Source organism: Gallinula chloropus, assembly GCF_964237585.1.
Source record: "Gallinula chloropus genome assembly, chromosome: 28".
Classification (NCBI taxonomy): domain Eukaryota; kingdom Metazoa; phylum Chordata; class Aves; order Gruiformes; family Rallidae; genus Gallinula; species Gallinula chloropus.
The window spans coordinates 3,233,987-3,256,903 of NC_140113.1; the positions used below are offsets into that span (position 1 = coordinate 3,233,987).

At 59.6% G+C, this 22,917-nt stretch overlaps 1 protein-coding gene across 1 annotated transcript; it reads left to right on the plus strand.

Annotated features, from left to right (window-relative positions):
* Positions 1–13,222: 13,222 nt before the first annotated feature.
* Positions 13,223–21,781, plus strand: LOC311202024 (calcium/calmodulin-dependent protein kinase type IV-like; the record flags this gene model as incomplete). The annotated part of the gene is made up of 11 exons (XM_084276541.1): positions 13,223–13,320; positions 16,499–16,577; positions 16,917–16,979; positions 19,368–19,450; positions 19,600–19,672; positions 20,085–20,175; positions 20,280–20,354; positions 20,532–20,607; positions 20,743–20,869; positions 20,997–21,149; positions 21,551–21,781. 11 exons carry the CDS (start codon positions 13,223–13,225, stop codon positions 21,779–21,781), a joined length of 1,149 nt encoding a protein of 382 aa, XP_084132667.1.
* Between the last annotated feature and the right edge of the window lie 1,136 nt (positions 21,782–22,917).

A 22,917-nucleotide genomic window follows, 5' to 3' on the forward strand; every position in this document is an offset into this window, starting at 1 on the left:
TCGGGATGCGGGGCCAGCACATGGTGCCAGCAGGTGGTTGGGCCCAGCAGTGTGGGGGGATGTGGGGGGGGGTGTGGGGGGTGTTGAGGCGGGTGTGTGGAGCCCCCGCGCCGTCCCTTTGCGGCCATTGATTTCCATGCAATAAGCCAGCCGGGTGTGTAATTGCGCGCAGCGATGGCAGCCTCCTTTACATGCCGTTCGGCGGGGCCCTGCTCGCAGGAAATGGAACTTTTCAGGCCACTGGACATTTAGTTTTCTTGAGCTGTTAATTCCCCACCCCTCGGGGTAGGAGGGGGCGAGCGCAGCCTGGCTGGGAGGGTGATGGAGGGGTAGGTTGGGGAGCTGCCGCAGTGGTACGGGGGTGTCTGTAGGAAGCAATGGGGAGAGCATCTCAAGGGGGCGAGGGGAGGGTATCGGAGCATCTCTCATGCCCCTGTCTGAGCTCTGGTACCCCCACCCTGAGCCCGGCTTGGCCATCAGCAGAGGTGAAACAGCCGCATCCCTCATCCACTGCCAGCCCCAGAGCTCTGCTGGGGAGCGATTTCATCCCCCTCCCGCCCCAGGCACGGAGTGAGCATCCCTTCCCCTCGGTGAGCTCCTCTCTCGCAAGGTAACCGGTATTATATTCGGACCAATTGCTCCAGCATGATCCTCCTGAATGTTGCACAGCATGTACACGGCGTCTTATGTAAAATACATGCCCCTGGGTGAGCCTTTTAATAGCAATGGCTCCTGCCCGGGGGGCGGGGGGGGCCGCTCTCTGCCACGGCGGTGCCAAGAAATGATTGAAAAGTTGGGGCTCGCCGTAGGAAACACCCCGCTGGGGGGAACGGCGTGTTTTCATTCCCCTGCCAGGTAACAAATGAAAAGAATTGCAATGAATGCTAATGGGGCGGGGAGCGGGGATGCTGCGGATGCTGCCGGGGCTGGGCAGGCGCTGGAGCGAGGTTGGGGGGGGGGGGGAAAGAAGGGGTCTGGGGATGTGGGAGCGGCAGGGGGGACCCTGGTTGTGCAGGCTGGAGCCAACCACACGAAGGCCAGCGTGCCCTGGCATGGTGGTGGCGGGTGCTACGGCAAGGATGCTCTGGGCTGTGGTACCCGGATTGCTTCTTCCACAAGGAAACCGCGGGAACACCTCAGCTCCTAAAAAAAAATCTCTCTTGGAGGGTGCTGCTCATCCCCAGGGACCCCCATCCCTGCTGTCACCTTCCCCGTGCTGCTGTGTAACCGGGTCCTCGCGGGCAGCCGGCGCAGGGCTGCGTGGGGCTGAGCTGTTTGTAGATGCAGGCGGGCTGGGAGAGCGGGAGGGTAAACACGGCTGAATAGCCCTCATCCGCTCCGGTAAATATTTTATATCCCACACCAAGAAAAGACACTCCTATTTAAATGATTTATAAAGGAAGATCATGGAGAGGTTCCTATAAAATATGTAGGGCTCCTAATCCCGACATCATCAAGCAAAGAGGACTGAAATCATATATTACCTTCTCAACAGCCTCGCCGGCTGCCGGGGATACGACTGACAAATAAAAGTGTGTTTACAGCTTTTGGGCTCCTCTGGGGAGAGGTAAATCACGGCGGGGGTGGGACGGGGAAAGGAAGCCGGAAATTAAGTGGTAATTTCTGCCCGTCGCGGCCTGGGGAAGGGGGTGTCAGGTTCAGGGGGGCTCCGGTGTCCCTGTTCTGGGTGGTGATGCTCTGCGTGCCGGTGGTGGTTGTAACCCGGCAGCACCCTGCGAGGTGGGTGGGGAGGTGGGCAGGGGGTGCAAATACACCCCCCCACACACACACTCCGCCCTCCCAGGGTTCCCAGAGCCAGATGGATGCGCGGCGGTGCTGGATGGAGAGCAGCCATCAGGGATGGGGTGTCCGAGGACCAGCGCCCTGGCACCGTTACCCTGGGGGTTGCCATGTGCTCCCTCCATGCTGCCGCTCGACGGTCCCGCTGCCCCTTCCCCTCACCACACCCTCTGGGGTCCATTTCTTGAGAGTTTTATTCCCCACCCTGTCAGGACCCAACCGCTGCCACCACCTCCCCAGGTGTGGGGTTGGCGGGGGGACGGACACACGGACACCCAAGGCCCCAGCAGCTGGCACACACCGGTGAGGAGACCCGCCGGGCTCTGGCAGCGGCTGCGGCGGCGATTTGGCATGCGGTGGCGGGAGCCAGCAGCCGATGGGGCCCCGGCCGCCGCGTTATTAAGGGATTAGCAAGTTGTCTTGGCGCTCAATTGTAGATAAGTGCCGCATTTTGTATTATCTTTTCACGCTGCACCGCGAAGGATGACAAAGAGACAACATGGGTGTCATGGCCTTCAGCATATCATTAAGGGTAATTTGGCTCGCGGGGAGGGGGAGGGCGAAGGGAGCGAAGGATGGAGAGGAGGCTGAGGGAGGAGAGGGAAAAGCAGCCCCCGGGAGGAGAGAGGGGATTAAAAACTAAGGAGAGGAGATTAGGAGTGAAATGCAAACTGTATTCAGAGCCAGCCAGGCAGGGAGAAGCCAAGAGCAGAGGAGGGGAGCGGGGGGCCAAGGCGGGTGGAGAGAGCCCCGGGGGGCGGGTGGGATGGAGGAGGCAGGAAAGTAGGCAGGGTGGGGGTGGTGGGGGTGGGGGTGTGTGTGTTTTGGAGACCCCCCCATCCTTCTTTCCCTGTACAGAGGAGCCCCCGATCCATGCGTAGCCAGTCTTGCGTGCATCAAGCTGTAAGGATAAGCAGCCGCCCGGCCAGCATCACGGGCAGCGAGTCGCACGCTGGAGGACTCAGTGAATCCATTGCCCCCTTGGGATTGTGTCCTGGGGAGGGTCATGGCAAACGGGGGGGTCCCAGCTCCTCAGTGCCAGGGCAGCAACCCCGTTTCTCAAAGGCTTTGCAGAGCCACCCTTTGCTCCCCAGTCCTGCTTGTCCCCATCCTCGCCTGGCACATGACAGTGAACCCAGTTAGGAGCCAGCACTGCACGCTGGGGAGGGTCTGGTCCTCCCTCCCTGGGCAGCCAAGGGTAAAAAGAAAGAGTAATAGCAAGAGGAAACTGTAGCAGCGAGGCAGCGAAGCCCCCCCCCCCCCCCCTCCCCCAGGCCTGGGAAGGGGGGGGGTCTGAGGTAGTGGTTGGCTCTATCGGTCAATCAATCAATCAGGAATAAAGGCGCGGGTATCGATCGGGGGAGATGGCTTTGCCGGGCTGGGAAATGGAAATACACATCTGGAGACAGTCCAACAGACCCGCTACCGCCCGCTGTGCGGGAGGACGGACAGACCCCCACTCCCACAGCCCACCAAAGGCTGCGGCGGCCCCTTCCCACAGAACCCCGGGGGTGGTGGTGGGGGTGCAAATCCCTGCGGCTCCCCGGAAGGGATGCAGCCGCCCCAAAGTGAGGGGCATCTGGGTACCACTCTGCTGCCTTGGGCCCCTGTGCAGGGTCTGTGGGGGCCGGGAACGGGGCTGGGGCATCCTCCTGCGCCCCCTCCCTCCCCTCCCCTTCTGATAATCCTATTTTTGAACCAAGGGATTAGGATCAATACTTCACTCCTAATGCTGTGGTAATACAGTGTTACACCGCCAGCGCCAGTTCCCTGCTGAAACACTTAAGGTAGTTTAAACCCATTTGTGCCGGGGAGTGCCGTGAATCCACAACGAGCTGGGGCTGAGGCAGAGCCACCCTGGGTGCCGGCCCGCAGCTGCCCACACGGCTGCTGGCCAAATCCAGCCCTGGGCTGCCACAGCCAGTGAGGGGATGGTGACTATTGGAGCCTGGGGGGTGCTGGACCTCAAAAAGGCTGTGATGGGCAAGGTCTTGTGTGCACCAAGGAGCTGAGCCCTTGTGCAAACATCCCTTGTGCAAGCATCCCTCGTGCACGCATCCTTCATGCAAGTGTCCCTCATGCAAACATCCCTTGTGCCAATGTCCCTCGTGCAAGCATCCCTCGTGCAAGCATCCCAAGTGCAAGTGTCCCTCGTGCAATTGAGCCATCCCTGGTGCAATCGAGCCGCCGTGCAAACCGTCGTGGCCCCTGGGTTTTGGGTGACCTCGTGTCCCACACTTGGTGCTGGAGCAGCCCCTTGCACAGGGTTGGGATGGGGTGGGGGTGGGAAGAACCCTGCCGCCTTCCCCTCCAAATTGGCTGAGGGGTTTGGAGGCAAACTCCCAGGGAATAGAAACACAAATATTTCCATCCAGCGCTATAATTATGAATTAGAGCAAAGCTCTGTCTTTATTAGGTGCTAATAGAGATAAAGGGGGTTTGAAATGCGAGGCACAGCTCTATAAATGCTAATGCACCCGGAGACCTTCCTCTCTCCCAGGCCGCTGGCAGTCCAGGATTCAAGGCAACTTCTCTCCAGAACACCCCCCCTGATCCCCCAGCCCCAGCCCAGAAACCATCCCAGCAACTTCATGAAGTTGGTTGAGCGCCGCAGCAGCTCCCCGCCAGTGGGTCGCCCCGCGATGCCCCCGCAAACCCTCATCGTGGGGATGGAGGATGGAGGGTGGGAGCTGCCCGTGGGGACCCGAGGGGCTGGACACACAGACACACAGACACACACACACGAGCTACAGCGTGTGAACACTGAGACATGGGGAAGCCGCGTCCCTGGCTCGTGACCCCCCCCAGCGCTGTCCCCACAGCATCCTTCGCACGTGGCCCTTCCTCGTGGTGCCGATGCCGGGGGAAGGTGAATCGTGGGCAACAGGGGCAGGTTTGGGGTAACAGGGAGCAGCAGCCTTGTGTCCATCCCCCCAACAGCAGCCCCAAGCTGAGCTGGTGATGCTGGGAGCAGGGTGGTGGGGAACAGTGGTGCCTCTAACCCCACTCCCACCGTAAGCACCTCCAGGCTGTGGGTTGTCAGGGCCATGGGCAGTGCGGGTCCTAAGGAAGAGAAGCAGCTCGCTGGCACCACCCTGCCCCGCACAGCTCCCAGTTCCTCCTCTCTGGGAGCTCAGCCTGATGCCTGATGCAGCCCAGGCAACGCTTCACCCTGCGCCAGGCGTGCGAGAGCCCCTTGCAACACCCCCTGCTCTACCCAGTCCCCCCCACCCCGCTCCCCATCACCCCAAACACGCATTTTCCCATCTTCTCTTGCATCGATTTTCAATCAGGAGCAGAGAAACAAGACAATCCTGGCTGAGCCATCCCGGCTCTCAGCGTCGCTCGGCCGAAAAGTCATCCCTGCCATCAACAGCTGTCCTCAGGGTGTTGGGGGGACAGGGGGTCCCTTTGCAGGGTGGGGGTTGCTCCCCTCTGTGTGTGGACACTGTACTGGTGAGGATCCTTCCCTCTGTGCTGGGAGTAGTTTTCAATTAAACCAAAACTATCCCGTAATAGCCCTCGGAGGGGTTTTTATTTCCTTCCTTTTTTTTTTTTTTTTTTTAATAAATCTATTATGAGGAGCTTAGAGATGTATGTAAAACCGGCGAGGGACGATTTGGGGATTAGGGATCGGCGCTGTCCTGGTGTGATGAGCAAAGAAAAGCAAATCCTGCCAGGGCCGGGAAGGGGATGCAGGAGGGGTCACGGCGCCGGCGATGGCTCCGGAAGCATCACAGAGCCACCAGTGCCAACCAAAGAAGGACGTGGGGTATCCCAGAGCGGACCTTTGCATTGCCCATCCTCCCTGCCACATTCCCACCTGCCTCCACACGTCCGGTTTAGCATAAAAATCATTTCAGTTTGGGCCCCCCTTCTGCTGCTCCCTCATTTCCAGGCTGGTCCGGAGCATCAGGGGAACCCAGCAGCCAGGGATGGATAGCTGCGCGGGGTGAGGAGCGGTTAACCCCCTCTGCCAAGGATAATTGGCTTGTTTACCGTTTTTCTGACCCCAAAAAGGAGACAATGAAATCGTGCACGAAGCCAATAGATTGTAGCCACACGCCCGCAGCGAGCGAGGCGATATAAATAAAACACAGATAGGGACTCGCGCGGCGGGGACGGGTAATGGATTCATAGTGCGAGCGGGGACGTGCCAGGGCTGCCCCGGGATGTCGGGGACGTGGTGACCCTCCAGCCCTGTGTGTTCCTCACAGCAAAGCTCAGGGTGGCTTGTTTTTTTTGGAGACCAAATGCTGCCTTCCTTGGAAGCTGGGCTGGGGTTGCAGCAGTGAGCCTGATGTACAGACAGGGCTGCTTTGGGTGAAACACACTCCCTCACCCTCTCATGGTCTGAGCAAAACCTTCTGCTGGTGGGGGGTATGGGGAGCAGGCTCAGGGTGTGCACACAGGGATACCCAGAGCATCCCTAGGGCGGCTCATCCCGCATCCCTGCGGCAGGCACCCCCGGAGCCCCTGCCCGTCCTCTTGCTTTAACGCACCACCTCTATTTATTCTGCTCCTGTAACTGTAAAATTGATTTTCCTGTGACAAGACGCTCGTCTTCCCCTTCCGAACGCGCCCCAACGCTCCCACGTAAGACACTGGCAATTTTTAATTAGTTTCTTTTATACCTCTTGCCTCCCCAAGCAGGCATGTGGAACCGGAATGGAGGGGAGCCCGAAAAGTACCAGGATCCAGAGGTGACAAAAGAGCTTTTTATTCTTGATGTGATTATTAATAATACACGTCGCTTACTTAGCGGGGCGGGAGCAGGGCAGGGGCGAGCGGCAGCAGGCACAGGGAGGTGATCAGGGCATCTTGCAGCTGGAGAAGCCTCTTTAACCCCAATAATCTTGAAATATTTCTCTCCAAGCTGCTCCTGCTGCCTGGTCCCCTCCCCACAAACACCCACACACACACCCAAATGGGCGCTGGGCACATTGTGGTGAGGAGGCTGGGGTGGGTTGCTGGTCCCTGTCCCCTCTCGCAGCATCCTTGTCCCTCGTCATGGTTCCTCGTGGTCCAGAGCGCAGCATCCCCCGGGGTTGGGGTGGGGGTGTGTGTGAAGGTGTCAGGAGCCCCCTGAAGACAAGCTGCAGGTGCACGTGGCTGGCACAGAGCCCATCACACCCCTCCCCATAACAAGCGCTGGGTTATTAAAGCCTCAGTGGCAGCTTTGTAGATGGTCCCGTTGCTCCCCACCCTCCCCACCAGCCCCCTGCCTGAACATCCCCAGCCTCGCTGGGGATGCTGTGAACTCTGGGGTGGGAGGGTGGGTCCTGCAGCCACCCTGTACCCCCCTGTGTGTGGGTGACATGCCAGCGCTGCGTGTCCTTCACACAAGTCCTGGATGGGGGTCACTGCAGAGGGGGGTGGTCCTGGCTGGTCCCAGAGCTGGGCAGATCCAGCATGGGCACCCCCAGTCCCCCATCACTTGCTGCGCTTCCCCCTGTGCCTTCCCCAGAAGTTGTGGACAGTGATGGGGTGGGATAGCCGTCCCCTCTCCGCCCCCCCCCCCCCCACCCCAGCATCCCTGGGGTTGGGAAGGGTTGGGGGGTGGGTTGGAGGTGGGAGTAGGTTTGGGGAGCAGGTGGATGTTCCCCAGAAGCAGGGAAAAGGTCAGAGGGGTCATTTCGGCTCCAAAGCCCCTTTGCCCTCTCCAGCCCCACGGGAGGAGCACGCGTGAGCACACGCGTGTGAGCGCACAACCGCGCCGGCGCGTGCGGGTTTCCCCCCCCCCCCAAAAGAAAGTTACAGGGATGGGGAAGGGGGAGGAAAAAAAAGGGAGAGGGGAAAAAAAAAAAACCCAAAAAGGCCCCAAAAAAAAGAAAGAAAGGAAAAAAAAGGGGCAAAAAGAAGCGAAGGAAAGTCCTGGGGTCTTTTGCCTTGTCAGCTCTCCGTCGGCTGTCACTCAGGCGCCGAATTCTCCTTCAAGTTGTCATAGCAAGGCTGGCGGGGATTATGCCGGGGCTCTGTCCAGAACTGATTCATGTGGAACGCGTGCTTGACGGGCGGAACCGCCGGGGCGAGCGGGAGCCGCTGAGACCCCCTATTTTCCCACCTTCCTCAGACAATCCGGTATTGTTCGGCCGCAGCCTTTTAGTGATCCCTGCGCCGGGGCTGTGACTGACACAGCTTTGAGGCTCTAAGGCGTATTTTGAATTTCTAAAACCTCTCAGGAAGTCCCCGGGGTGCCTTCTGCCATTGTCTTGGTTCTCCTTTTTCCACCCCCCACCCCCCCACCGAATCCTTCCCGCTCCCCCCCCCCCACTCTCCCCCCCCCCAAGCCATTCCCTTTCTCCCCCTAATTCCAGGCCCTCTGAGCATCCCTGATACAAAACAGGGGTTTTTTTTCTTCCCCTCTGTGTTTACGCTCGGACTCTCCGGAGCAGCTCAGCCAGTTCACAAACATGATTTAAAGGGGGGGGGGGAAACCCCAAACCAAAAAAATACCAACCCCAAAAAGACAGAAAAATTCCCGAATAAAGCTCTAAAAGTTCCCAAATCCCTGATCCACCGTGGAGAAGAAGAAGGGCTTGACTTGTTTGCTTTTAAGCAGCTGGCACAAACCTGGGATGTGTCTCAGAAATAAGAATAGAAAGAAATCCTTCACCTAAACCCACGTCTGTCCCGCTGGCCGTCCATCGCCCGGACCAACACGCCGATCCCCACATCCCCGCTGGGACCGTCCCATAAAGGTCTGGCTGAGGAGTTTCCACGCTGGTGAAGTTCTCCCACCCTGAAACAGGTTCAGAATCCCCCTGGTAAAAGTCCAGGCTGTCCCTGCAATGGGGTTCCAGCCTTACCACCCCCTCCTCTGGCTTGCGTACGCTGGGACCACCAAGCCCGTCCCCCCTGCATCCCCCCGGCCTCTCCCAGGCTCGGCACTATATAACCATTTCCCATTTCCAGTCTTAATCTTATAAGAACGAATTGAGAATGACCAGCGTAAATACACAGGTGCCACTGGGAGCAGAAACCACTCTTTAATCTCAGATATGAAAACAATTCCCTGCTCCGCTCGCTGGCAATCAGCGAGTGCTATCAGTGCCGCGCTCTCCCCGGGAACGGGAGAGCTTATAAATATGAATTAGCACAGAGAAAATCTACTCTCTTACCTAAAGCTAAATGTTATCTGGGTCCCTTTCCAGCAGTGGCTGACATTTCCAGAGTGCTTTTAGTCACATCTGCGGGAAGACAACTCATTTCTTGGTGGGGTGGTTGGGGTTTGGGTTTTGCTTTTTTTTTTAAAAAAAAAAAAAAAGAAAAGAGGGGAAAAAATAAAAAGAAAAGGAAAAGAGGGAGAAGGAGGAAGCGAAGGAGGAGAGGGAGGAGGACGAGTGGTGGCGCAGGGAGATGCTGCCTTTGTTTAAAGAGGGAAATCTGGATGCATGAGCTGCCTCTGGGAGAGGGGAGATGCTGGGTGGGCTCTGTCCCAGCATCTGGCACTGGTCAGGGAAAGGGCAGGGTGGCCGAAGCCCCAAGGGGGTCATGCATGGTGGTCACGAGGCCGGTGGTTACTCGGGTTTGGGGCGTTGAGCAGCCCTGGGGTGGATGGGGGTGTCGCCACCCAGCATCCTGCCCACGGGGGTTATGGGGAGTGGGGACCTCACCCAGGCACCCCAGGATGGGGATAACAACCAGTGTGGGAGGGATGGTGCATCCTGTTGGGATGGGTGTCGGTGAGCGTGACTGGGTCACATCACAGGCACGGCTGGAGCTGCACGTAAGGACCACGGAAAGCAGCAGGAATTGGAGATACAAGTGGGAGCATCCTGGGGTCACCCTGGAAATGGGGAGGTTCAGCACCCTCTGCAGAGCTGGGGAAACTGAGGCACGGTGTGGGAAATACTCCCATGACCCCAGATGAGGGGATCTCTTGGGAATGAGGGGAGGGCATGAGGAAGGCGATGGAGCAGGGGGGTCCTGGGCATCGCCAGCAGCAGGATCTCACCCCGGGTGGCACCCCGGCCAGATGCACCTCTCCCTGCCTCCCTTACCCTCTGGCTCCGGGCGCATGAGGGACCCCCACAAGCTGCCACTGCACCCCAATAAGCCCTGCACTTCCTCCTCCTCCTCCTCCTCAGGCCACAGCAGCTGACGATGGGAAGGATGTGGCCGCACAGCGGGTGTGCAAACCCCATCCCTCCTCCCTCCCTCCTGCTGTCCGGCTCTGATCCCGCTACCTGTGCACACCGGCGGCCTCTCACCCCCAACATACCTGCGAGGGAAGGACAGACAGACCCCGCCGGTCTCTAATGGGATGCTTAAGCTGTCTTTTAGGTTTTTAATGAGCGGTTCCTGGCAGGAATGCTAAACATCACTAGGTAGACAGACCTGTCTCGCTGTCGGGCGGCGCGATGTGTTTCTGTGTCCTTGTCTGGCTTAAGTGAGCTCTGACCTCATTTGCTTCGCGCCATTCAATTAACAAGGCAAGCAGCGCTGGGGAGGGGGGGGGTGTGTGATGCCAGGGGGAGTTTAACCGTATGTATTAATTTCCATTTTATGTTCCAAACAATTGAGCATCGCTGGGCGGCGGGAGGCAGCAGTCGGCCCCTCTCGCGGGTACCGTTCCCAGTCGCCGCTCTGCCCCAGGCTGCGCTGTGCCAGTCACCCCCAACCCAGCACCGGCAGATTGTGGGGGCTCAGGGAGGGGGTAGCTCAAGGGTCCCCCACTCCAGCCCTTGCTTTTCCCATCCTCCACGCAGGTGAGGGCCCGCGCCCCACGCAGCCCCTTCGCCGCGCGTCAGGTAATGCCTCTCCATCTTGTGCTGCCTGCGGAACGTCGATGGCCGAGCAGCGAGCTGGGAATGATTTGGAAAAGGGCAGGGAGAGAGGGAGAGAAATGTTTCCTGGGATGTTAAAAAAAGCAACTTCAGGCGCCTAAATTTATGCTGCTCTCAAATGGGTTTTTATTCCAGTGTAATGAGAGAACAAAATAATTAATTCCTCTCTGGCAGACAAAAGGCTAGAGGCTTTCCCCAGCCCCAGCTTCCCAGCCAGGGATGGGATGGTTCCTGGGGCAGCTCGCCTGGTGCCAGGGCCACATCCCTGAGGGACAGACCAGCCCTTCCCGCACCCCGAGCGGGTGTCCCAGGTGCTGTACAGGGCAGCCCCTCCTCTTGGGGCTGACGTGCTTGTGGGGCGCAGGGGTGGGCAGGGGACCTGGATGCCATCACAGCCCCATCCCTGTCTCCTGCTTGCCCAGACTGGATCCAGCCTCACGCTCTATCCAGCGCCCACACATGGGCGGCAGAGCAGGTACCATGGGTTTCCCATCACCCAGTTCCCAAAGGGAAGGAAGGCACTGGGGATAAACAGGGGGATTGTGCCTCTTCTAGATGAAATGATGAATATTAATTCTGCAAACGAGCCTCTTCCAGTCCACCCTTATCCCCCCAGCATCCCAGCACCGGGACAAACGGAGGCAGGGTCAATTTATTCACTTAGCAGGTCACTCCCTTTAAGAACATCCCTTACAAAGGAGAGTTGCAACCAGACTGGATCAAGTGGGGCTGAGTTTGCCTCCCTCAGATCTGATAAAATATTCTAGTAGATCCTTGGGAAGTCCATCACCAGGAGAATGTGGTCCCACGTGGAAGGTCACTGCCTGGTGTGATGCTCTCTCCTTATTTCCAATTTTTTATAGCCCCTGGCTTACAGATTTGGGGAGGGGAGTGTGACACGGAGGGGAAATGGAGCGTGTCCCCCCCACTCCTGCTGCATGTCAGAGCTGATATGGTCGGTGGGGGGGGGGGTGACCCACGGCCATGGGCTTGGCTGAGATTCGTTTCCCTGCCTCGGCCGTGCGGGATGAAGGGATGAAGGTCCTGCTCCTGTCCCTTTGCTGCAGCAAACTCAACCCCCCGATGTAGGAGGGTCCCCAACAGCACAGACGGGGCCCTATCCCAAATGCTACCCCAATCCCACCCTGTCCTGGCCCCTGTCCACCCCATCCCCAGTCCCACACCCCCCCCCCCCGTTTCCACTCCATCCCCGGCCTCATCTCACTCCCCCCATCCCCTCACCCAGCCCCGCCCCGATCCCACTCCCAGCCCCCTCCCGCCCCTATTTCACACCCCACTCCACCCGTCCCACCCCCTCCACACCCGCTCCCATCCGGTGGGCGACGGCGTCACCGTGCGGCAGCGCCCGGCAGCGCCCGCGTCCTCCCGGGGCAGGATAGGGCCCCCGGGGCGGGGGATGCCGGGCTCTGAGCTCTCCCCGGGGCCGGGCGGGATCCCATCCCCCCGGGTTAGGTGCTGGTCTGTGGGCTCTTCCCGCGATACGGGGCAGAATCCGTCCCTCGGTACCCGGGGGGGGGGTTCTGGGCGCTCCCCGGGGAGCGGGGCCCGATCCTGCGCGGTGCTCGCCAGCCTGGGCCCGCCGCGGGGCCGGATCCCGGGACTGGTTTTGGAGTGATGGGGCGGGGGGGAAGACGGGCTGGACCTTGGGGCGGGGGCCCGGGGCGGCTCTGTACCCACCCCACCACCGTCCCGACCGCCGGGCACAGCCCTGGGGCGGGGGGGGGGGCTGGCGGGGCTCGGTGCAGTGGCGGCGTCGGGCCGTGGGGTGGCACGGCCGAGCCAGCCGGTGCTGCTGCCTGGGAGGGTCCCCGTGCACCGCACCCGGTCCCTGCGCCCCCGCATCCCTCCATCCATCCCCGCATCCCTCCATCCATCCCCGCAACCCTCCGTCTCTTTGTCCCGGCGCTGCCAAGGAGCCGAACCCCTTAAAATCCCCCCGCCCCATCCCCTCGGGAGCCGGGGGGTTCTACCTGCTGGTGGGCAGCGCGGTCCCTGGGTGTGGGGGGGGTGGAACCGCAGCCGGGTGCGGTGCCAGCACCGGGGCGTGCGGGTGCTGAGCGGCCCCGCACCCAGTGCCCACCCTCTGCACAACCGAGGGATGAGGCAGCGCCGCAGCTAACGGTACGTACCGGGACCCCACATCCCCCCCGCCAGAGCATTAACGGGGTTGTGAAGAGCAGCGGGGGGTTGGGGGGGGGGGGGCGGCTGCTCCCCCGGTCAGTGCATGTGCTTGATGTCGGGAGGGTTTTGGGGGTGGCAGCAGTGGGGCACAGCCTGGTAGGGATGGGGAAGGGGGGGGGGGGGGGCGGGGGGAGGGAGGGGGGGCTGGTGTGAAAACCCTGGGGGGAGACACGCGACATAGATGGGGAGGGGGGGGTGTATTATCTCAAAAAAGGCAGCGTACGTGCTCGGTGGGAAGGAGCTTTGTGGCTGCGACTTCATCACGCTCGATAATCCCGAGCGCTGCTTCTCGCTGGGCCATCTGGGCGCTTTCAGGCTTGGGGGCTGCGAGGCGGGGAGGGGGGGGGGGCGGGGGGCCCTGGCAATGTCTAGCTGATGTTTGGGTCTCCTCTTGGGAGCAGCTGGCAGGAGCTCGCCGCCCCCGGCCCACCATGCCCTCCTCCAAGACGGGCAGTGAGTACTGGATCGATGGGTCCCACCGTGAGACGGCGCTGGAAGATTTCTACATCGTGGGCCCCGAGCTGGGACGGTACCAACTGCTGGGGGGGTGGGTCGAGCAGGGGATGCTGGGGGGAGCCCTCCTGGAACGGGGGACAAGGACTGGCCTGGCAGGGAGAGGGATGGAGGGATGAGGGGGGGTGAATAAAGGGGGTAGGGGGATGGATAAGGGGGGCTGGATAGTGGGACACCCTGCTGTGTGAGCTTGGGTCAGGTCGTGACACTGCATTTCATTTTGGGATCGGTCCTGGGGGGGCTGCAGGAGGGGGTCTGGGTTCCCCGTGTGCGTGGAGCTGCGTGTTTCTCACCCCCGCAGAGGGGAGCAGGCTGGGGGGGAGACCCACCACACCCCAACAGGCTCTGGGAAGGTGGGCACTGAGTCTGGGGCTGCCATGGGTCCCTCCCACAGCAGCCCCCATGAAGCCCCCAGCGAGGGGACACAGGTCCCAGGGGAGCATCTCTTCCCACATCTGGATTTGTCCTGGCTAAGGGGTGTGTGTTGCAGTGGGGGAGCCACCTTGGGATACCCCAGCAGCTTGGTGATGGCTTTTGTGATATGTTTATTAGAGGCCCTACTGTAAATCCTGGTGGCCAGGGGACAGCAGGGCTGGTGTGCTGGGTCCTGCGGGTGCTGGGTGCCAGGAGACCTGGGGCTTTAAACCTACCTCTGCTTCCCCTCACCACTGCCACGTGCCATTCCGGTGTTACCATCCTCCACGGCATGTCCTGGGCAGCTCAGGGCCAATGCCAAGTGCCCACAGGCTCAGGAGGCTGCTCATGCCACTGGAGGTCCCTGTGCAGTAGGAAGATGCCCAGATCCAGCTCCCATGTCCTGTGCAGGAGAATGGCAACGCTGGCACTGAGGAGCTCTGGTGCAGGAAGCACTCCCAGACAGAGTGCAGGGAACAAGGGGCAGTGGGTGTCCCGCTGCTCCCAGGCTAGGGGGAGTGAGGGGTGCTGGGAACCTGTGTGTGAAAGGTCTGTCAGTCCTGTCCAAGGTGGATCTGGGCTGTGCTGGTGAGGGGAGAGATGCTGGCTGCCCAGTGCTGGTGCTGAGGCAGGCGGTTTGGTGGTGGTTTGGGCTGGGCTGGCTCCAGTGATCCACAGGCTTTTGAGCCTGAAAAACAGCAGGTTTGGTAAAAGCAGGTCTCTGAGGCTTCTTGTCAAGGCGTGGCTGGTGCCAGCCCAAGGCTTGGCAGCACACAGTGCAGATGGATGGACAGAGGGACAGGCCCAGACCCTCCATCCATGGGTTTAAATCAAACCTCAGAGCCAGCTGCTTGTGGCTGCACACCCACACGTGGTGTGACTTTGCTTGGTGCGTCTGTGTCACCCTGTGCCGATGCTGCCTGATGCGCTGCACTGGAATGTGAGGTCAGATCTTGCCCTGGGAGGGGAGAGGAGGGGGGGCTGGATGGAGGGACCGCAGGATTGGTGTTCCCACAGCCCTGCCAGCAGGGAGGACCCAGCCTGATGTGTCCTGGGAGCTGATTTGGAGCACTCTGGGTGCTGCATGGGTGTCTGGCCAGGGTGCTGGCTCAGCCACAGGCCCACATCACCTTCCCCACGGGCCAGCCCCTGCGCTGGGCAGGCTGCACGTGCCGGTCTGGGCTCTTTCAGCAAATCCCATTGTTCAACATTTTCCAGTTCATCTGTAAAGCAAATGCAATTACCCTCCTGTCGCAGTCAAGGTTGATTGCAGATATTTATTTGAGGCCTTAAGCAGCAGCAGCAGCAGCAGCAAGCGGTGGCTGCTGGGGGCCAGCGGGCGAGGGGCTGCGGTGTGGCGAATGCCGCTGCACAGCCCGTCACAGCTGTAATTGGGGACACGCCACGGGCACAGCAGGTTGTGCTGCATCCAAGGAGCAGCCCCAGCACCTCCTAAATGCCAAGCCGAGGGTTTCTAAACCATCCTGTTAGCAGCAGGAATCAGGGTGCAAATTGTCCGTGCGGAAAAAAATCTTGGTGGGAGGGTGACACACCCGGGACTGGGTTGGGATTCGGCTGTGGTGAGGAGCCAGAGGGATGTAGAGCAGGGGGCTGCCCGTGTTATTGCTGTGCTTACAGCAGCTGTGATGCCGTTTTGGGTTGAAAAATGAAGCTTTCTGCCTGTTTTCCCCTGAGCTGGAGAAGTGGGAGGTGATGGCCGCAGCTCCCCCCCCAGCCCGAGCGCTTTGTGTCCAAGTTGATTTTCATTTGCAAAGCGAAAAATCCACAGAAAACGCTGAGCAACAGGAAGGAATTGTTTTGAGGATTTTGTCCAGGGTCTGGAATTGCTGGGTTTTCTCCCCACGCAGCATCCCCCCCGGCCTCGCAGCATCCCCCTGGCCCTGTGGTACCCAGCTCTGCCGTTGCCATGGGAACGCGATTCCCAAGTTCAGCCGGATGAGTTGCAAAATCCACTCTGATTTTTTTAAAGCAAAGCTGTCCCTTACCCCAGCGCTTTCCTGGGAAGCAGCGTTGGGCACGTGGTGCTGCAGCCGCCCAGTGGGTTGGGCTCGGGTTCAGGGGTGATTTTTGGTGTCTGGGTGCACAGGGTTGGCTTTTTGGTGTCGGTGCTTGCCTGGGGTTGAGGGCATGGACAGGCGGGCACGCCACGTGCCCGGTCTCAGTCCCAGAAGATGGCAAAGCCAAAGAGCAACAAAACGTGGCTGATTACTTGGGGGGGGAAGAATTAATCTGCTCTGAGGAGGAAGGCAGTGAGGGTGAGAGGGCCAACGAGCCCCACAGTGGCCCACAGCCCTCAGGCTGCTCTCAGCAGCCAGTGGTTGGGAAATGTTCTTAACCAGGTCTGAAAATCGCTGTCAGCTGAGGGCTGGAACGGGGTTTAACCTGCACAGGGGGGGTGGGATCACCCCTTTATGCCCTCACGGCCCTGTGGGGACCCTCATCCCATCCCTGTGGTCCCCACTGAGGTTGTCACCACAACTGCCAGCGGGGAGAGGAATGCTCGGTCCTGTCGTGAAAGCCGCTTAAAGATTTAAAGCCCTGGTAGGACTCAGGTTTAATTAAAACAGCTTTACCAGGGAAAGCTGGAGATGATGTGGGGAGGCGGGGGGAAGATGAGTGCTGAGCTCCTCAGGCTTGGAACCAGCAAAGGTCATGGGTGTGTGTGGGCGGTGGGGGGGGGGGGTGTATGGGGTGAGCGGGGAACCCCCCTGCTCTGTCCCAAGCACATCTAGCTGATGCAGCCCTGTCCCACCCCCCAGGGGAGCCACCTCGGTGGTGTACAGCTGTGAGGAGAAGTGCACAGGCACCCCCTACGCCGCCAAGATACTCAAGAAGACGGTGAGTGTCGGCAGGGTGGGGAGGGCAGTGGGGTTTTGGGGGGGGCCTGCTCCCCTCCCAAAGCATCTTGACACTGATGGGGCACTGGGATGGGTGTGGGGCTGTTGGCCTCCTGCAGTTTGGGGGTCCTGGGTGGACAAAAACGCTGGGGTTTTGGGATGGGGGGTGTGGGTACTGGGTGCGTTTTGGTGCTCCTGGGGAAATGGGACCTGGGACAGACATGGGAACCTGCAGGGAGCAATTTGGGGGGTGGGGAGGGGGTGTTGTGTCTCTATGTGGTGGGGGGGCTGGACCTGGCAGTGCAGGTAATGCTGCCTCCACATGGGCTCTGCTTCCCAGATCGACAAGAAGATTGTGAGGACGGAGATCGGGGTCCTGCTGCGGCTCTCACACCCCAACATCGTGAGTACGACCCCCCGGGAACCATTCCTTCCCCCCCACCCCTGGCTCCAGTTTTCCCCCCACCTTGCAGACAGGCTCAGGGGTCCTCACCCTGGCATGTTGACTCCCCACTCTCTGCCACATGAACCCCTTGGTCCTTGCAGCACCTTTGAGCTTCTCAGCTCTAATCTCAAGAGCCACAGTTCCCACACACACACTCCCTATCCCCCACTCTCCTTGCCCCCCCTCCACCCCCCATCCCCATCCCCTGGCCTGAGATTTCCATTTGGTAAGCAATTCCCATTGCGGAGATCAAATGAACAGCAGGGAAAATTGCCCATCCGTAATGAATCCTGCAAGGGGAGATAAAAGGCGAGGATGGGGGCTGTGGGTGCTGGGCGCCGCGTCCCGGCGCCTCGGCCGCTGTTTCTCTTGCTCAGCGCTCCGGGGATCACAGCAGCTGGGGCTGGAAACGATTCGCAACGCCTGGGAGCGGATCTAATCGCCGCCGGTGTCAGCAGAGCTGGGGCCGCCGTGTCGTGTCAGACCCCGCTGTGACAGCAGGGACCTCGGGGGGCCTCCGCATCCCCATCCCCAACCCCCCCTACCACCACCCCCGCTGGTCAAAGCGGCTTATTCCCGGCTCCTTCGTTCCACTGGCAAATTGCAAAAGCATCTCGGGGGCGACCCCAGTTAAAGGAATAACATAAAAAGCCACCTGGCAGCTGCTGTGAGGCTGGGGGCTGGCTCTGCGGGGGCATGACAGACCCCGTGCCTGTGGATTTTAGGGGGGGGGCATCGCCTTGACATCTCCTCGCCCCTGGCTGCCGTTTTCTTGCAGTATGGCTCAAAAACCCTGGGCATGGCTGCTTCCAGCCTGGTCTGCATCAGCCATCCTCAGAGCAATAAGCCTTTGCTCTCTGGAGGAGCCCCGGCACGGATGTCCTGCCAGCCCACTGTCACCCCAAACCTTGATGCAAGAGATGGAGCCAAAGGAAATCCAAAACTGAGGATGATGGGGCAAACACGCTGGAGCTGGGGTGTTCCTAAACCCCCAGGCGAGCTCGGCACGAGCCCACCTCAGGTGTTTGGGGTCATTCAGGTACCTCCGCCTTTTCCATGGGGATATTTTCCCCTCCATCCCAGCACATCTGGGCAGATGTAGGGACATCAGCTGGGATGGGAATCACCCACTCAGATGCCAGGGGGTGCTACCTGCTGCCGGTGGGGAGAGGCTCCTCTCAAAAACACAAAGGAAAACTTCAATTCCAAGCCCTCCCTCCTTCTTTACTCTCCAGGCAGCTGCGCCACGGGGACACAGAGGAGGAACCAGGCAGCCTGAATATTGAAATCACCAAGTTTTCCCTAGGGTTCCACTCACACCCAGGTTCAAGTGATATTTGATTGTGGTTTTTCCGAGGCAGAGATGCTCCGTTTCATTACTTACGCCGCTGCCGGTCTCCGCGCTCGCTATCGTTCGGCACCAACCTCAACGGCAGCTGATAATAGGATTGTAAACTTTTGAAGTTAATAGGAAAATTATAGTGCTTCCCTGTATTATTATAATGCAATAAGCTGCCACATAGTGTCTCTCACCCCGCGGGGTAGCGCGGCTTGTCACCCAGCCTATGAAGGTAATGATTAAAGCCCCATGAAATTCGCAGTGTCACAAAAGTCTTAAGAAGCATGAAATTCTCTGTTTTCCATTAAAAAAAAAAAAAGGGGGAAAAAAATTAGAAGGAAAATGGCATTCTGAGGTGTTTCTAAGAGAGACCCGTTAATTCCGGCTCTGCTGCAGGGGGGACAAAGGCCTCGTGCAGGCACGCTCACCTCGCGTGGGAGTTAAGCCACAAAAATTAGGAGAAGAATCACAGTTTGGTGCTGATTCTGCTGCAGAATGGTCCGAGGGGATGTTTCCAAAAGCACCCACAGGGTCCCAAGGCCCTGATCCCAGAGGTGGCTTTGGGCCATCGGGGCTCCACATGTCTCACTTGCATCCCTGCGAGTGGAGATGTGTGGGGTCTGCCCCAGGAAGGGCTTTGCTGGGGTAGTTCCCGTGCTGTGGGGGCAATTGAGGTGCCAGAATGGATGAAGGAGCCACGAGATTGAAATGGTTTGGGTGAGCTCCTCATTCAGCCGGTGAGCTCGGGGCCAGGGAGAGGGTAACGGCTGACTTCATCCCATCCCCCCCACCCTGCGCATGACTTTTCCCCTCCCAGCCTCTCTAAGGCACGGTGCAGCGAGCAGGGCTGCTGCAAACATCATACCTCCCGTTCCAACAGCTGAAAAGGCAGGAAGCCAACGTGCCAGCTGCCCCACTAAACCCCTTCCTTCCACTGCAGCGGTTTGTCGGGGGACCCGGCACGGGCAGCACCCCCCAACCTGCACCCCTCTTGTTGCCCCTTTCAGATCAAGCTGAAGGAGATCTTCGAGACACCCTCAGAGATTGCGCTCATCCTGGAGCTGGTGACGGGAGGAGAGCTCTTCGACAGGTACGCCCGGCTCCTAACGGGAGGGGATGAATCCCACCCTGAGCACGGGGGAGGATGAGGATGGAGGGGGGCTGATGCACCCCATGGCCAGGGGACGGGGGGCTGAGGGGGAGGGTCCGCACTGCCCCCATGACACCATGTGCCTGCAGGATCGTGGAGAGGGGCTTCTACAGCGAGCGGGACGCAGCCCACGTGGTCAAGCAGATCCTAGAAGCCGTATCGGTAACGTGCCCCCAATGTGTCCCTGGATCCCTGCGTGGTTCAGGGGGGTTGCTGTGGGGGGCTGCACCCTCCCAGGTACCACCCTGAGCCACCCCTGCCCCAAACATCCCTGGGCAGAGGCATTTGCCCTCAATCGCCCTTGGCCCTCCTAAGGTGCTGGTGGCGGAGGCACCTCTCCCCATCGGCGCTTGGGAGGATGAAGGAGAGGAGGGAGGAAGGTCAGCGCTGCTCTGCATCACCGGATGGCTCGTGATGGGGTTTCTATGGCAACAGGAGGGTTTTTAACATGGAAAATCGTAGCGGGAAATGTCCTGCCCACGCCTTGGCACCCCAAACATGGGATGGGGAGATCCCTGTGTCCCCACTTTCTCTGTCTCTCTGTCTCTCTGTCTCTCTCTCTCCCCCTCCATAGTATTTGCATGAAAACGGAGTTGTCCATCGTGACCTGAAGCCGGAGAACCTGCTCTATGCAGACCTGTCCCCTGATGCTCCCCTTAAAATTGGTGGGTTTCCCAGGAGCCCCCCTGGGGTGGGAGATTCATGGCACGAGGGGGCTTGTGGTGCCTGTCCCTGACGGCAGCGCCGCTTCCCTCTGTGTCCCTCCAAGGTGACTTCGGGCTCTCCAAGATTGTGGATGAACAGGACACCATGAAAACCGTCTGTGGGACGCCAGGGTACTGTGGTGAGTCGGGGGGGAAGAGCTGGGGGCACCCGGGGAGGCTGCTCCCTGCCTGAGGCTGCACACAGCTCGGTGCAAGGGTGGCTAATGGCAGCACCAGGCTTGGGAGACACCACCAGTGCCTGGCGCTGCCGGGAGCTCCCTACACCCATGTATTTGAACCCTGAACTCTGCTTCCAGCCCCTGAAATCCTCCACGGGTGCCCATATGGCCCTGAAGTTGATATGTGGTCTGTGGGCGTCATCACCTACATCCTGTGAGTAACCTGCCGGTGCCCCACGGGCGGTGAGACTGTTGGCTCCACATCAACCCACCGCGAGCAGCCGGCTACGCTGGCACGGCTGCGCCGGGTGTGCGGGCGGCGTGTAGCTCCTTTCTCCTGTGTCCACAGGCTCTGTGGCTTCGAGCCCTTCTTCGACCCACGAGGGGACCAGTACATGTACAGCCGCATCCTCACCTGCGACTACGAGTTCGTGTCCCCGTGGTGGGATGAGGTTTCCCTCAACGCCAAGGACCTGGTGAGTGAGCCGGCGCGGGGCTCGGGGCTGCCAGGTATGAAGCCTTCAGGTCAGTGCTTGTGAAGATGACAAAGCCAGTGGTGTTTAACTGAACAAAGCCTTTTCCTGTGTCTGAAATTGGTTCAAGGTCAGAAAATTGATCGTCTTGGACCCCCAGAAGAGACTGAATGTCTACCAAGCTTTGGAGCATCCCTGGGTCACTGGGAAAGCTGCTAAATTTGCTCACATGGACAGCACGCAGAAGAAAATGCAGGAATTTAATGCCAGGAGGAAGCTGAAGGTAAGGTGAAAAGGCTCCGTTAACCCATGGGGGTGGGTCATGTTCACATCCCCCCCATCCTCTGCCCAGTGAACTCCTGGGGTCACAGAGAGCCACTGTGGCTGGGTGGGAAGGATCCCCGGCCCTGAGCAGATAAATGCTCAGCACCACGTGGCAGCTGGGGGCTGGCTCAGGGAAAGGGGTAAGGGATGATGGAGCGGCTCCTTGTGCAGCTGCATCCCCTGGGCTGCCCATGGAAGCAGCTTCTACCAGGAAAAGCCCTGCCCAAAGCTCAGCACAGCTGAAGGAGGTGGCACCATCTCCCCTTCTGCACGTTACAGGGGCTTGAGTGCCTTGGGAATGGCATCAGAGGGGAGAAGCTTGCCAAACACGGACTAATAACCGCTCTACCTTTGCACCAGGCTGCCATGAAAGCCGTGGTGGCTTCCAGCCGTTTGGGCAACCACGGGCACCACGACTGCTCCCGCAGCGGGCGCAGCCAGGGGGATGCCCGGACCACCCACCTGCCCCAGGAGACTGGGACCTCCGGCCCCGAAGCCACCACCACCACCACCGAAGACCTCAACGCTTTCCGGAGCGACTCCGCCGCCGTGTCCAAGGTTCCCGTGAACGGCGCCAGCTGCAAGAGCTAACACGCTCGGCGCTGCCGCTGGCTCACCATGGCTTCGGCGAGCAAGACCCTCGGACACCAGCACGGGGAGAGGAGGGGGAACAGGAGCAGCCCGAGTGTGGGCACACAGAGGGAACCCCCGGTCTGTCGTGTGGAGCATCCTTATTTAGTGTCCTGTTGCCAGTGCGGTTGTACCTGGTTGCTGTGAGTGTGTCTGTACGGACCCGGCTGAGGAAACACGGCTGGTGCCTCTCGGTCTTCCGACAAATTAACAGCTTCGGGTCACTGTGGCGTGAAAAGATCCCTGAGCAGCTTAAAAAAGAGGCAGAAAAGGGATTCCTTTCACCTCCCCTACCAAGGCAGCATCGTCTTCATGACAGAGTCTTCTAAATAATCCTGAAGGGTTCATGGGCTGAGGCGAGAGGGAGCGTCTGGGTATCACTGACCATGGATGCCAGGGCTGCGGTCGCTGCTCTGAGCCAGCTGCAGGTTCGCTGCCGTGTCAGACAGGGATTGTGGGACAACCCAGCCCTTTGATCCCACCTGGAGATGAAGCATTTGCCAGCAGTTCCCTTCTTCTCACCCGGTGGTTGACAACCTCCGCTCCAGCTTCACTTGTTCCCACCCTCCATCCCACTGTGGGTACTGGCAGTGGGAGGACAGTCAGGAACCAGGAACACCAGCTCCTCTGGGCTCTGCCTTGGCGTTCCAGCTTTACAGGAGGAGCCACAACTCTTCCTACAGCACGTTGTCAGTCGTGGTGACGTAGCGGTGCCGCTGTTTCCCGAGCCAGGACAACGAGTTTCTATGTATTTGGGGGTAAGTGGAGGGGGGGGAGGGGGAGGGTGGGTTTTTTTTATGACTAATGAAATCTGTGGGCAAACTTCTGGAGAAGGGAATTTTTTTAGGCAGTTATTTACCAAGCCACAGGATAAGCCTTTGCAGATTTTAATACAGAACAAGTAATCAGGCAGGAAAAGCCATATTTATGGGGGGCAGGGGGGGATTACTGAAAGCCGGTGGCAGCTCCGCAGTCCCAGCTGGTGTCGATCCAGCGTGGGGTTTGCTAACCCGAGGCGCTGGACGGTGACCCAGAGCCCTTGTGGTTTTGGGCTGCTCACTTCTAACAGCACCTTCAGGCAAAAAAAAAAAAAACAA